Here is a 12,922-nt window from a genome sequence, read left to right on the forward strand (position 1 = left end):
GAACCAACCAAAATGCACCACTGCCCCCAGCCTTTCCAAGCAACTTTAGGCATTGTAGCTGTTTGACTAAGAGTACAGGGCTTTGGGAGTAGGAAGAGATTCCAGATTTAAAACCTCCTCTGTCATTTACTAGCTCCATGACCTTGAACAAATTACTTGCTCTCTACGTCTCTAGATTTCCCTTGTGTGATATTTGAATCAACATGGTACACCCATCAAAGAGTTGTGGGGAAGAGTAAATGAGATATGCACACAGAGCACTTAGCACAGTCTGTGACACTTATCAAGTCCCCAAAGTACCATTCAGCAGGAGAAATTAATAGAAAGTTTCCTCTTTTGTAAAACGTTAATAAAAATGTTTGCCCTTAGGATTGAACAATCTCTTCGTAAGGGACTGACATATGTGTACCTTGAGATATTTTGGGCAAAGTCCTAAACTCGCTTTTATAGAATTTGCTTTCCCTCGACTGCCTGAATAGAGGTAAATATATCCCGCATTAATTAACAGGCACTAAAACGAGAACGTACGTCCCCTGAGTACTAGAGACTGACGTCCGAAGCGCAGTACGAAGATCACCACCCGCAGACCGGACCTCGAGAATTCCCTGGAGTTCACCTCTACCGGCCCCCTCCCCTTGGAGCCGCGCAAGCGTACACCGAATTTACTCCCTGGTCCCTCATGCCCCCGCCTCCAACCCCCGCTCTGTCTGCCCAATACGCAGGCGCGTCTCCTCAAGTGCTTTCCCTACCCCCTCCTCTTTCTCTTCAGTCAGTTCCCCCTCCTCTCCCAGCCGCTCCGCAGGTTCAAACTCTTCTCCCGGAGAGTGGCGGCAGTTGTGAGGTCACGTGATGAGCATCCTGCTGCCCAACATGGCGGAGTTCGACACCATCTCGGAACTGGAGGAGGAAGAAGAAGAAGCAGCAACGACGTCGTCGTCGCCGTCGTCGTCGTCGTCGTCGTCGGTATCTGGGCCCGATGAGGATGAGGACGATGAGGAGGAGGAAGAAGAGGAGGAGGAAGAAGAGGAGGAGGAGGAGGTGCCACCCCCGCCTCGGGTAGTGAGCGAGGAGCATCTGCGGAGATATGCCCCAGACCCTGTGTTGGTGCGCGGCGCCGGCCACATCACTGTGTAAGCTATTGGGGCCGGGGTCTTGCAGAGGTTGAGAATTGGCGGCAGACGAATGAGAAGGGCATCGAAGGGCCTGCAGAGTGGGAAGGGCTGACTAAGACATACTGTTAGCAAAGGACACCTGGTCTAAATAGAGAAGCCGCAGATTGAATAGGTGTAGTGCAAAAGAAATGGGGAGAGTGACATCGACCCTGAGAAAAGAGTGAGTGTAGGACATGGAGTTACGGGGTGGAAAGCTAGAGGCACTGGAGTAGGGGTGATCTGCTTGTACGTGTTCTGGCAAGTCAATAGTCTCTAAACTGCAGGATGTACTAGGCTTCTCTGCTGGCAAGTGAATAGCCTCTGGACTGCAGGATGTACTAGGCTTCTCTGCTGCCAAGATTGATGGCTAGTGGAAAACGGCGACTGCTGTGACATGTGACAAGGTCTGGGCTTGGATTCTTCAAAACAAAACTGTGATGCATTTTGTGAATAATATAAATATTCATCCACGCACATATTTATCCATCCATTCTTCCTATCCAACGCTTATATGAATGAATATCGTCATCCTTTCTCTGTTGAACGCACTACTCTGACGTTCTTGTAATATCACATCATTGGAGGTTCAGGTTGATAAGAATCTATGCAAAGTAGAACGAGCAATGGATAGAGGGTGAGAGATCTTGGTTGCTAATCTCAGTTTCCCTTCTTACTGGCCCTATGACCTTGGTCAGTTGATTCTTACTTCGGGTTTTGGGTTCTCCAAATGAAGGGTTTGAAGTACATGGTTTCTAAGCCCTTTGGCTCTGAAATAAATTAAGATGCCTACAGGGGATTTTGTTCCCCGAAACATTAACTATATAGGGAAATTGGCCTTTGATGAATTGAGGATGATTTCTCTAAAACTCATCCAAGGTGGCTTCTTTTAAATTGAAATTCTGTATCATATTTGAAAAAATAAAGTGTGCAAGGACTTCATATCATCTTGGTTACACAGTAAAAGAAGAAAAATTGATCTCTGGGCTTTGAAGAGTGGGTCCCAGTTTTTATTAGCTTGGATTATAAATACTTAGAATTTTGAATATGGTGTTGTGTTCATGCTCTTAACTATGGTGTCATTTACTGCATTTTCAAAATAGATTTGCCCCCTTTCATCATGTCTCACTATCTTTCATTTTGATCGTGGCTCACCTAGTCCCTTTGACTCAACTGAGTGCTTGCATGAAATCATTCAGTATGTATCAATTCCTCAGTCGTGTTATCGTTTAATTTTTAGCACATTAACTCTTTTGACTATAATGCACTCTTAAATCATTGAACGACTGTATTACCAAATATTTTTTCAGTTGTGGTGGGAGGCTTTGGGGAGACTTTTAGGCCTTATTTTTGATTAGGTCATTTTCAGACACTTTTTCTCAGCCCAGGGTTTTTGCAGATAGCCTGCAATGTTCAGGTGCCAACTTACTGCACTGCTTTACTTCCATTCCTTTTGTCACTAGGGTGACCATTATTCAAGCTAATTCTGGCACCCAGGGTTGTTTTTATGCAGATTATCTTACATGACCAAGCAGAGAAATGGTATTTTATACTGTGATCCATAATTTTATGTTCCACTTCCCCCCATTATTTTCTAAAATTAAGACAGTGCATACATAGCAAGGAAGCATAATTTAAGTTCTCTAAGACTTCCTCATGGCTCCATTCTACTCACCACACAACCAATTTCCTTTCTTCATTTAAAACAGAGCACTGAGATTTGCTGTGTCTAGCCTCTTGTACATGTAATTCCCTGCCAACACCCCCCCCCCCCACACACACAGTTTAAAAATTCTGGAATCACATGTAAAGAGATAATGCCGGTAGTATCTTGGTATTAATTGGAAAAAAGTCTGAAAAGCATAAGCCAGTACTTAAGTCCTAGAGATGAATATAGTTTGGAAAATTGTTTGGTTTTGTTGTATACATTTTCTTATTTAGAAGAACATTTGATGCTAAGTATCTAACATTTTAGAAAAAGGCTGTTTAAAAGGTCTGCTAGAAGCCAGGCATGGTGCTTTATGCCTGTGATTCCATCACTTGGGAGACTAAGAAGAGTGCCATGAGTTCAAGGCCAATCTGGGGTCATATAATGAACTCCAGACCAACTGGGCTACAGAGTGAGACCCTGTCTTTAATAAATTTTTGGTTGGGATCTGAGACATGAACCGTCCATATGTCGAGTAAAGTCTATAAGAACAATTTTAATCTAATACATCTAAAATGTCAAATTTTGTTTCCATTTTTCTGATGTAGACATGTGTAGATTGCTCTAAACTATGTTTTATTGGGGGTGCGAGTGTGGTGAACTCAAACTAGGGCACTGTGCATCGAGGCAAGTGCTGTGTCACTGAGGTACACTCCTGGCCCTATACCTATGTGAGGGAACTCTTTCTTTCCTTTGTTCTTTCTTTTTCTTTTTTTCTTCCCCTTTTTTGAGACAGTGTTTCTCTGTGTAACAACTCTGACTGTCCTGGAACTTGCTTTGTTGACTGGCCTTGAACTCAGAGATCCATCTGCCTTTGCCTTCTGAGAGTACTGAGATTAAAGGCATGTGCCGCCGCCACCCAATTGAATGAACTATTTCTTATTCTCTTGTACCCTGACTTTATGCTCTATTCGATCTTCATCTGTAGAAGATTTTGTTTCTATTGAAAGTTGAAACCTTGAGAGTTGTCACCATCAACTGGCCTTTTCTAAAAAGGGGGAGTATTTTGTAGCTTTTCACCATGAGTAAGAGATACATATTTAAGATGATAGTTATATTTAACCTGATTCTAACTCAGTATATCTTAAACTCAACATTTTCCCTCCCCAAATGGCTATTTGCCACATTTCTGTCAGTGACCCCAACATTCTACTTTCCCAGGGTAATATTTGAAATCTTTGAGCCATTTTGACTCTTCTCCTTGAATTGCCCTATGTCCGATTTTCCCAGAATTATGTCATCATGCATTTGGAAATTCGCTTAGATTTTTCATTTTCTCTATTCCTGTTTGGCACACTCTTGTTTGAGTGGCCATCATCTCCTTCTTGAGTTATAGCCATAATCTGCTGCCTCTCCTCATTTCGTTGTGCATGCCTGTGCCAAACTAATTTTCTTAAAATTCCATTCAATCGTGCCACTGTCCTGTTGTAAACCTGCATTGGATCTTTATTAGACCTTAGTGCTCCCAACATTAGAATTCAAGGAGTTCCTCTCATGTCTTCTTTTCTGCCATCCATACCCTTTTCTTCTAGTCTCCACCCAAGCAAAGTCTTTTACCATAAGGCAGCCCCTGGCTCCAATAGTGCCTCGCTTTGACCTCTCTAGATTCTAGAGTCCAGATTGCCCTGTAATATATTCAAACCCCAAACCTTCTGATATTCACATCCTCTTTAGCTGCTATCTAGTCTCTCTTCCTTCTCCACATTCCTTAAGAATACATACATACACTATATTTACTTCCTCTTATCTGTATTCTGCCACCTTAACTGTGAAGATTCTGACCTCAGTTGAGATCACCATGATCAGAGACTAGGAGTATAGTTTTGCAATAGAGTGCTTGCCTGGCATGTATTTTTTATTAGCAGTCTTCTTCCTGTCTTGTTTCTTAAATACCATTGATTGTATGCTTAGCCCTCTACTCTTACTGTCTACATATCTTAAATGGTCTCTTCTTGCTCCTTGTGGTCTCAGTTATCCAGTGTTTCTGTACCAAACTCTGCTTGGACACTTCCCTAGGCTAATTAACCCTCAAACATGCCTCTCATTGTTCTCTATTTTCCATCTCAGTTGACTGTACCTCCTTTTACTCATCACAGCATGCTATTTCATATCATCAATGTCTGTTTAACGTAGTGCTTCCATCTTAAATGCCAGCGTATACCTCCCTTTACCCTAGCTTTCCAAATGTCACCATTTCCTATAAGTCTTCTTTGCTCTTGCTAAATTGGAAGCACACCAGCAAGAACAATCTCTCATTCCCTATGAATCTTCAGTGCCTACCATAATACTTGTTTAAGTAGTCCAAAGAATTGTTCCAAGAAATTAAAATGTAGGGGCATTGAAACATTTAAAGAAAATTCAATCATTGATAACCACCAGCTTGGTCAACTTTGAACACATAATAGACTCTATATTTAATAAAGTCAATAAAATGGCTTCTGAGTAGTTCCCAAGTGCCTCTTTGTCTAATGCTGAAGAGTGCCACATCTTGGCTAATGCCTATCACTGATGAGTAATGAATAGATGCATTTGTGTAACCTCTATAGAACCATAGCTTCTTTTTGTTTGGTTGGTTTTAGTTTTTTGTTTGTTTTCGAGCTTGGAGCATCACCACTACCTGGCTGAGCCATAGTTCTTAACTTCATAGTTTGCTTATGAAACAGCAGCAGCCATTTCAGTATATTTGTGGCTACTAAGTGAAACCTTCAGGTTATTTGAAGTAAACACTCTTTTTATGTCCTCAGTGATAAAGAAAGAAAATGTGTAAGAAAGAAAACCCTGGTAGGTGAGAACAAGATAGCTATTCCTTGTTAGCCAAAATTATGAGAGTAGAGAGTCTGGTTTGCTTTTTGTGATGGATTCTCACTATATGGTTCAAGGTTGGCCTTGAGCTCACTATCCTCCTGCCTCATCCTGGGAGTGCAGGCAAATGATACCAGCTTCTTTATATTTTATAGTATAGATAAATAGTTGACCTTGAATACTCACAGATTTTCCATAAATCCAACCATTTTCAGTTCAAAAATACCTGAAAAAAAAATACCATCTATATTGAACATGTATGGAAATTCCCTTATCGTTATTCTGAATAACAATATAGTATAACAACCATTTGCATAGCAGTTGTATTAGCTATTACTGGGATGATTTAAAGAATACAAGAGCCCAGCACCCACGTGGTGGCTCCAAGCCCCCTGTAACTCTAGTCAGTTCCAGGGTATCCAGTACTCTTTTTCTGGCCTCCAAGAATACCACACACACAGGCTAGGCGGTGATGGTGCATGCCTTTAATCCCAGCACTTGGGAGGCAGAGGCAGGCGGATCTCTGAGTTCGAGGCCAGCCTGGTCTACAAGAGCTAGTTCTAGGACAGGCTCCAAAGCTACAGAGAAACCCTGCCTCAAAAAACCAAAAAACAACAACAAAAAAAAGAATACCACACATACGTAATTAAAAACTTAAAATTATGACTGCTAGCTATTTTTAGTCTCATGGGTATAGTTAGAATTCCACTTATATTTTTTATTACTTAATACATTTTTTTAATTTAGTTAACTTATTTATTGTATGTGCATTGGTATGAAGGTGGTCAGATCCTCTGAAATTGGAGTTACAGACAGTTGTGAATGCTGGGAACCCGGGTCCTCTGGAAGATTAGCTATTGCTTTTAACCACTGAGCCATCTCTCCAGCCCACTTAAAACAATTCTTAATTTAAATATATTCTGATCATATTCTTCCCCTCCCTCAAGGCTTTCCAGATTCTTTCAGCCTCCCTACCCACCTACGTTCTTTCTCAAAAAACAAACAAGAACCCAATAAAACAATTTTTAATTGCTCTCCTTAGATTTCTTTAACTACTAACTTGGACAAATAGTCAAAAAATTATTTTTCTAAGTGTGTAAAGTTTTATTTGGAACATACCCTTTCAGTTTAATGTTGTTTTAACTTACGAATTTTTTAAATCCATTACTTGGTTTTAACTGGCATATACATCATAAAGTTGTGCATATTCGGGACATGTTTTTAAATCTGAAGAGCAAAGAAAACTGCGTGGATTTATAACCTATTGGGAGAAAGGGTTAAATATGCTGAAGAGAATAGATTATGTTTTGTCTTTGTTTTTAAGGTTTGGATTAAGCAACAAATTTGATACGGAATTTCCCTCAGTTCTGACAGGGAAGGTAAGTGAGTTTGCTTTGAATTTTCCAATTCTAATGCACTGTGTTATGGCTTATTCAATGTCATGACAAATGCTTTGACTCACTGGTAATGAAGCCAAATAACAGGAGGCCTCCCTACTTGGAAGCTGTGTTCTCAGTGACTAAATGGTGTTACCATGACGACCAGCCTCTGGCCAGCTATTTTGTCTGTTGTTTCTTAATGTCAGCCATTGTTTATTTACCTGTTCAGCTTTTCCAGTGTCGCCTTTTTTGCCCAGCACAGGTAGCTGTAATTATTTTCATTTAGATCTATAATTTCCAATATTTCTCATTACCAGAATTATCTTTGTAACTGAGTCACTATTATTTTTAAAGTGTTGTGTGGCATGCATCATTTATTACAAATAAAAAGCATCACATTTTTGGTTAGTTTTTTTCCTTTAGATTGAGTTTTTAAAATTGGTCTCACAGCAATAAATAACTACCTTTCTATTTGCAGGTTTCTCTATATTCAATTGCATTCTTGTTCAAAATTCAGACTTCCCAGGATTCAAACCTATCATTATGGATTAATGTACAGCATGATGATTATTAATAATATTGTATTATATACTGAAAATTTACCAAATGAACAGATTCAGGTTCTCTAAAAGAAACGATAAATAAGTATGTAAGGAGATATGTTAATTTGCCTGACTGTAGTATTATTTCACTATATGTATGTATATTAAAATGTCGTGTTGAGCTGCTTGGTAGCACAGATCTGTAAACACAGCACTAGCATTCAAGAGGTCATGAATTCCAGGCCAATTAGAGCTTGTGTCAAAAAAGCCACCACCACTAACAACAACAACAACAAACCCACCAGCATATTGTATACTTGAAATGTTGCCCTTTTTTTTTTTTTTTTTTTTTTGATTTTTCGAGACAGGGTTTCTCTGTGTAGCTTTGGAGACTGGCCTGGAACTTGCTCTGGAGACCAGACTGGGCTCTAACTCACAGAGGAGATATGTCTGCCGCTGCCTCTGCCTCTGCCTCCTGAGTGCATGCACCACAGCCTGGCTGAACTATTGCCTTTTTTTAAAGTACTGTATTTGGGACAGTTCTCTTACAGGAATGGTAACTTTCAGTTTGGGGTAATGACTCAGTGGGCAAAAAGTCCTTGCTTTGCAAGCATGAGAACCTGAGTTCAGATCCCTAGTACCCACATAAAAGCAGGTACAATGGGGGACAATCTCCGGCCATTTAGTTTAGAAGAAATGATGAGTTCCGGGTTCAGTGGGAGATCCTGTCTCAAAATAAGGTGGAGAGTGAGAAAGCTTTAGAGACAACTCAAGTCCATCTCTGGTGTCTACACTTGCACAGGCAAGTGCATGCACGCAGGCACGAGCGCTCACACACACACACACACACACACACACACACACACACAGAGAGAGAGAGAGAGAGAGAGAGAGGAGAGAGAGAGAGAGAGAGAGAGAGAGAGAGGGATTGAGAGAGGGAGGGAGAGGGGAGGGGAGGAAAAATCTCTGGTATAAATGTTCGGCTTTGGTCTCTAGTATGTTCTACCTCCCACTCCTAATCACTCAGAATACTTCACCAAGGGCAGCAGCAGCAGCAGCTTAAACTTAGGTATGTTTTATAAACATTAGTAAGAAACATTTTCTCCAAATGTGTATAATTAAGCATGGAAATATCTCCTGAATAATAACATTGATATAAACATGATACTTTTAATATTAAAATTAAACATGTAAATCAAAACATCTCCAATAGAAAATTTCTTTACATTTCCCTTAAGGCTACTGCATGTGTTGTCTGGGAAATTACATAGAGCTTTAATACTAGCTTAATATGCTGGACAGTGACACATGCCTGTAATTCAAGCACTCAGGAGGTAGAAACAGGCAGAACTCTGTGAGTTCGAGCCCAGTCTGGTCTACATAACAAATTCTAACCAGCCAGGGATACATAATAAAACCCTGTCTCAAAAAAATTACTAGCTAAATTTTTTCTACATGTTTAAAATTAGAGACCTAGAAATTTCTAGAAAACTGTCAGTAAATATAGCTCCCAGGCATAAGCATTATCCATTTTTTAAATTAGCCAGTTTTATGTGCTGAAGTAATCTTTAGAATATCTTTTCACACCTCTTCATTCCTTTCCAAACTTTTTGGAATTAAAAATTCCATTGACCCATAAGATACCAAGATTTTTTAAATCAGAGTTGTAAGAATGGTAAGCTGCTTTTGGGATCCATTCATATAGCCTAGATAATCTGGAGGGAACTGTTCTTGAAAACATCCATTCTTTTTTTTCCAATCTGTCTTTTTCTTTTTTAGAAACAGGATTTTGTTATGTATCTCAAGCTGCCTGGAATTCATTATATAACCCAAGCTGATCTGAAGCTTGTAGCAATCCTCCTGCCTCAGCCCTCTGATGTTATGATTACAAGCATGAGCCACCATGCCTGACTAAAATAGCTATTCTTTTCAAGTGACTATTTTTATAGTACACATCATACTGATATATGGCTGTATGTTCAACTATGTGTTATTTGTATTGTTCACACTTTCCCATGTGTACATGGCTGTACATTGAGTAATGCAGAAATGTTAGTGCAGTGTTTTCTTAATGTGTGTTTGACAATGAGAAAAGCACTAAAAGTAATTCTGAAAGTCTGATGTTAGTTTCTTTCTTTGTTTGTTTGCTGAGAATCAAGCCCAGGGCCTTGCTCACACTAAGCATCCGTGCTACCACTGAGCTTCATCTCTAGTTCCTGAAGGTCTGATTTTTAAAGTTACATGTTTATGACATAAATACAAGTTTTATTTTCTTAATGAGATTTTTTTCTCCAGTAGGAACTATTTTACTTATACGGATTAGTGTGGATTATTAAACCATTTCTCTAATAAGTAGGGGAAGGACAAATAAGAATATGAAAAACTAAATTAAAAGGTCTTAATTCCCTACTTACTGCTCCTTGTGTAGATTGTCTTAAAATGGGTAAGTGTAATAATACCTGGCAGAAAAGAATTGCCCTTTAGAAAAATCAGGCTTCTGGCATGAGAAATATTCCAAGTAGCTGGCTTGAGGTCAAAAAATTGCAGCGAATTAGGAAAATCTAAAAGGCCATTTTGTAAATTCCACAACTCAGTATTAACTTTTTGCTTCTTTTGTGTTAATTCTTGTAAGTGCAGAAAAGATTGTTTTTCCCATTTCACTAAAGGTAAGTTCTCCTGTCGTGATAGGACAAGTCATGTAGGTATGTATGTGTATACACACAGAGATTCTGGTGAGAGCCTCCGGTTCTCAGCTTGAGAGGAGTGAAGGGCGTTATGGGGAGAACACTGTGCCGTGTTGGGAATGGTGAGCCATAAAAATTGCCCTTTTCTATTGTGGTCCTGTATGACAAGCGATTGCTATGCTTGTGGGCCTCACAATGAGGGAGGTGAATCAGTCCTGCTGGGCTTTGCTTGGATTTTCTTCTGAGTGTCCTACATCCTGTTATAAAATATTATGACCCTTTTCTCTACCTTCATGATGTTGTTTTCTTTTTTCTCTCCAAGCGAGTCAAAAGGAATGACATGTTTCTTTACAGCCTACTGTCCAGTTAGAAAGTCAGAGGCTCCCAGCCGACATTCAATACTAGAAATAGTTACAAGCGAATGAGTCAAACGGTACTAACTCGTAATCTGCAGTTAACTAAACATTTCTCTCCTTGTTCAAAGCTAAGAGTTAGTCAGTTCTCATTCCCTATCTCTGCTTTAGGACTTGTACTGTTACTCAAAAACAGGTTCAACCCCCCCAAAGCCAATCCTGGCATCTTTTGAAAGCCAAAATGCAGATTGTAGGTTGTTTGAGATTCTAGCATGTTTTTCTTTTCAATAGATTTGTTTTATGACCCAAAATTTGATTTCTCATCTTTAGCAAGTTGAACATTTGAGTTTTAATGTGTCTATAGTAAGAGAGTATCCTTTTGGAGAGGATTTGAAAGAAGGAAAATTGTCTAATTTAAGGAGTGTTGCTTACATTTTCAGAAACAAGTAATAATAGACAGCTTCCTAACAAACTATGCACACTGTGGCGTATAACTGATTTTATTTCCATGCTTCAAATTGAAAGCCAGCTTTCCCTTCCCTCAGCCTTCTACCACTGTTCTTCCCTGATAGAAAGAAACCTCTTTTTAGAGAGAGAGAGAGAGAGAGAGAGAGAGAGAGAGAGAGAGAGAGAGAGAGAGAGAGAGAGAATGGAAGGAAGGAAGGAAGGAAGGAAGGAAGGAATAAAGGTAAGATAGTAGGGAAAAGCTGTTCTCTAAGCCCTTCTAGGCAGTGAGGTAAGGGGTTGTGTTTTTCAGAAAATGTACAGTTGTCAGACCAGTAGCATTTAAATGCTTAAAGAACACAAATTAAGACTCCTCTTTTACCTGTAATCTCACCATGAAATATGGACAATAGCTCCATTTACTGAGTACCTAATATACGCTAGATATTGTGTTAAGTTTTACAGCTGTTACCTCATTTATTCTTAGTTTTCCTTACAGAAGGAAAAAGAATTGCAGCCTGTGCATAGGAGGAAGCAATGTTACACAGTTATAAGAGAGTAAGAATAAATGCCTAGGGGAGTGAAGGACTCTGGGATTGATTCTGTGTGTCCCTTAGCTCAGGTAGAAGGTGAAGGTGAAAACTCCTTTCAGATGGAAACTGTGTTTCTTTAACTAGTACCTGGTTACTCAGTGATTTCCTGCGCTGAGAAGGAAGTGAGATGTTGCTGTTTGGGACAGATAAATGTTTAGATAGTAACTAGTAACATCAAAGGACCACAGGTGGAGCACGTGGTAGAGCCTCTGCTTAGTGTGGGCTACCCCCCCCCCCAGTTCCCTCCCTGGTTCTGAGAAGAAGGGAGAAGAAAGAAACGGATGGGAGGAATAGCTCTGAAAAAATTCTAAAGCTGAAGAGCTTTGAAGTTTCCTTCAAAACGTGACATATTATCCTTTTATTTCTGATCGAAGGTCTAACAAATGGTGGGCTTTCTGACCAATCCCTTTGCCTTCAGAGGAGTCAGGCAACAGCTTTGCTTTCTGTATGTCTGAGACATGATTTACAGGCTTTCTTTTCAAACTACTCCGGCCAAGAAATTCTTTCTAAGGTGAAACTTGCATATCCGGTGACTCAGCAGGTAAGCGCACTGGCTGCCCTTCCAGAGCTCCTGCGGTCAATCTCCAGCAACCACATGGTGGCTCCCAACCATCCCTAATGAGATGTCTCCCTCTTCTAGCATGCAAGCATACATGCAGACAGAGCACTCACAAAATACGTAAATAAATATATTAAAAAGATAAAGCAAAGACTATCATTTTTACCTTGTACATGAGGAACCAGGATTCAGAAAAATAAAATGATTTTGTCTGTGATTTTCTCAGGCACAGCAAGAACTGGAAACCAAGTCTCCTGATTTGGCTTATTAATATTTTTTATTTCCATTATAAAGTATAATTCTGTAAATTTATTTCCATATTTGCCCTGCAGAAATGTCAGTTCATTGGGATTCTTGCTGCACAGTAGCTGTGACTGTTGTTTTTAACAGTGTAGATGGAGAATGAAGTCCATTTTTCCCGTGTAAACAAAGTTTTAAGCCCTACAATTTCAAAACTGGCCATTGTTAGCAAAAATAGCCATTTCATGGACTGAATAATTGACTTATGGGTGACACAAACAGTTCTAATAGAGCTTATCTACTCAATGTTTTAATTGTGATGGTGCTGAATTGGACCTTTATAGCATCTATCAATGTGTATGTTTGTGTGGAGTCTAAGACAACCCTGCCAAAAAAATTTAAAATGTGAAAAAGCGACTTGTCTAGTGCAGCCTCTTATGCGGAAGAGCGAAGCTTTTAGGTCTGTGATG

The 12,922-nt window shown here is 39.7% G+C and overlaps 1 protein-coding gene across 1 annotated transcript in view; it reads left to right on the forward strand.

The window, feature by feature from the left end:
* The first annotated feature begins 605 nt into the window (after positions 1 to 605).
* The window catches only part of Chic1 (cysteine rich hydrophobic domain 1), a 47,968-nt gene continuing 35,651 nt past the window's right edge, over positions 606 to 12,922 (forward strand). The window contains exons 1-2 of the mRNA XM_038316295.2: positions 606 to 1,130; positions 6,983 to 7,037. Of these exons, the coding sequence (XP_038172223.1) occupies positions 850 to 1,130; positions 6,983 to 7,037 (336 nt within the window). The 5' untranslated portion in view covers positions 606 to 849. The remainder of the gene's footprint in view (positions 1,131 to 6,982; positions 7,038 to 12,922) is intronic.

This window comes from Arvicola amphibius, chromosome X (assembly GCF_903992535.2).
Source record: "Arvicola amphibius chromosome X, mArvAmp1.2, whole genome shotgun sequence".
Lineage (NCBI taxonomy): Eukaryota > Metazoa > Chordata > Mammalia > Rodentia > Cricetidae > Arvicola > Arvicola amphibius.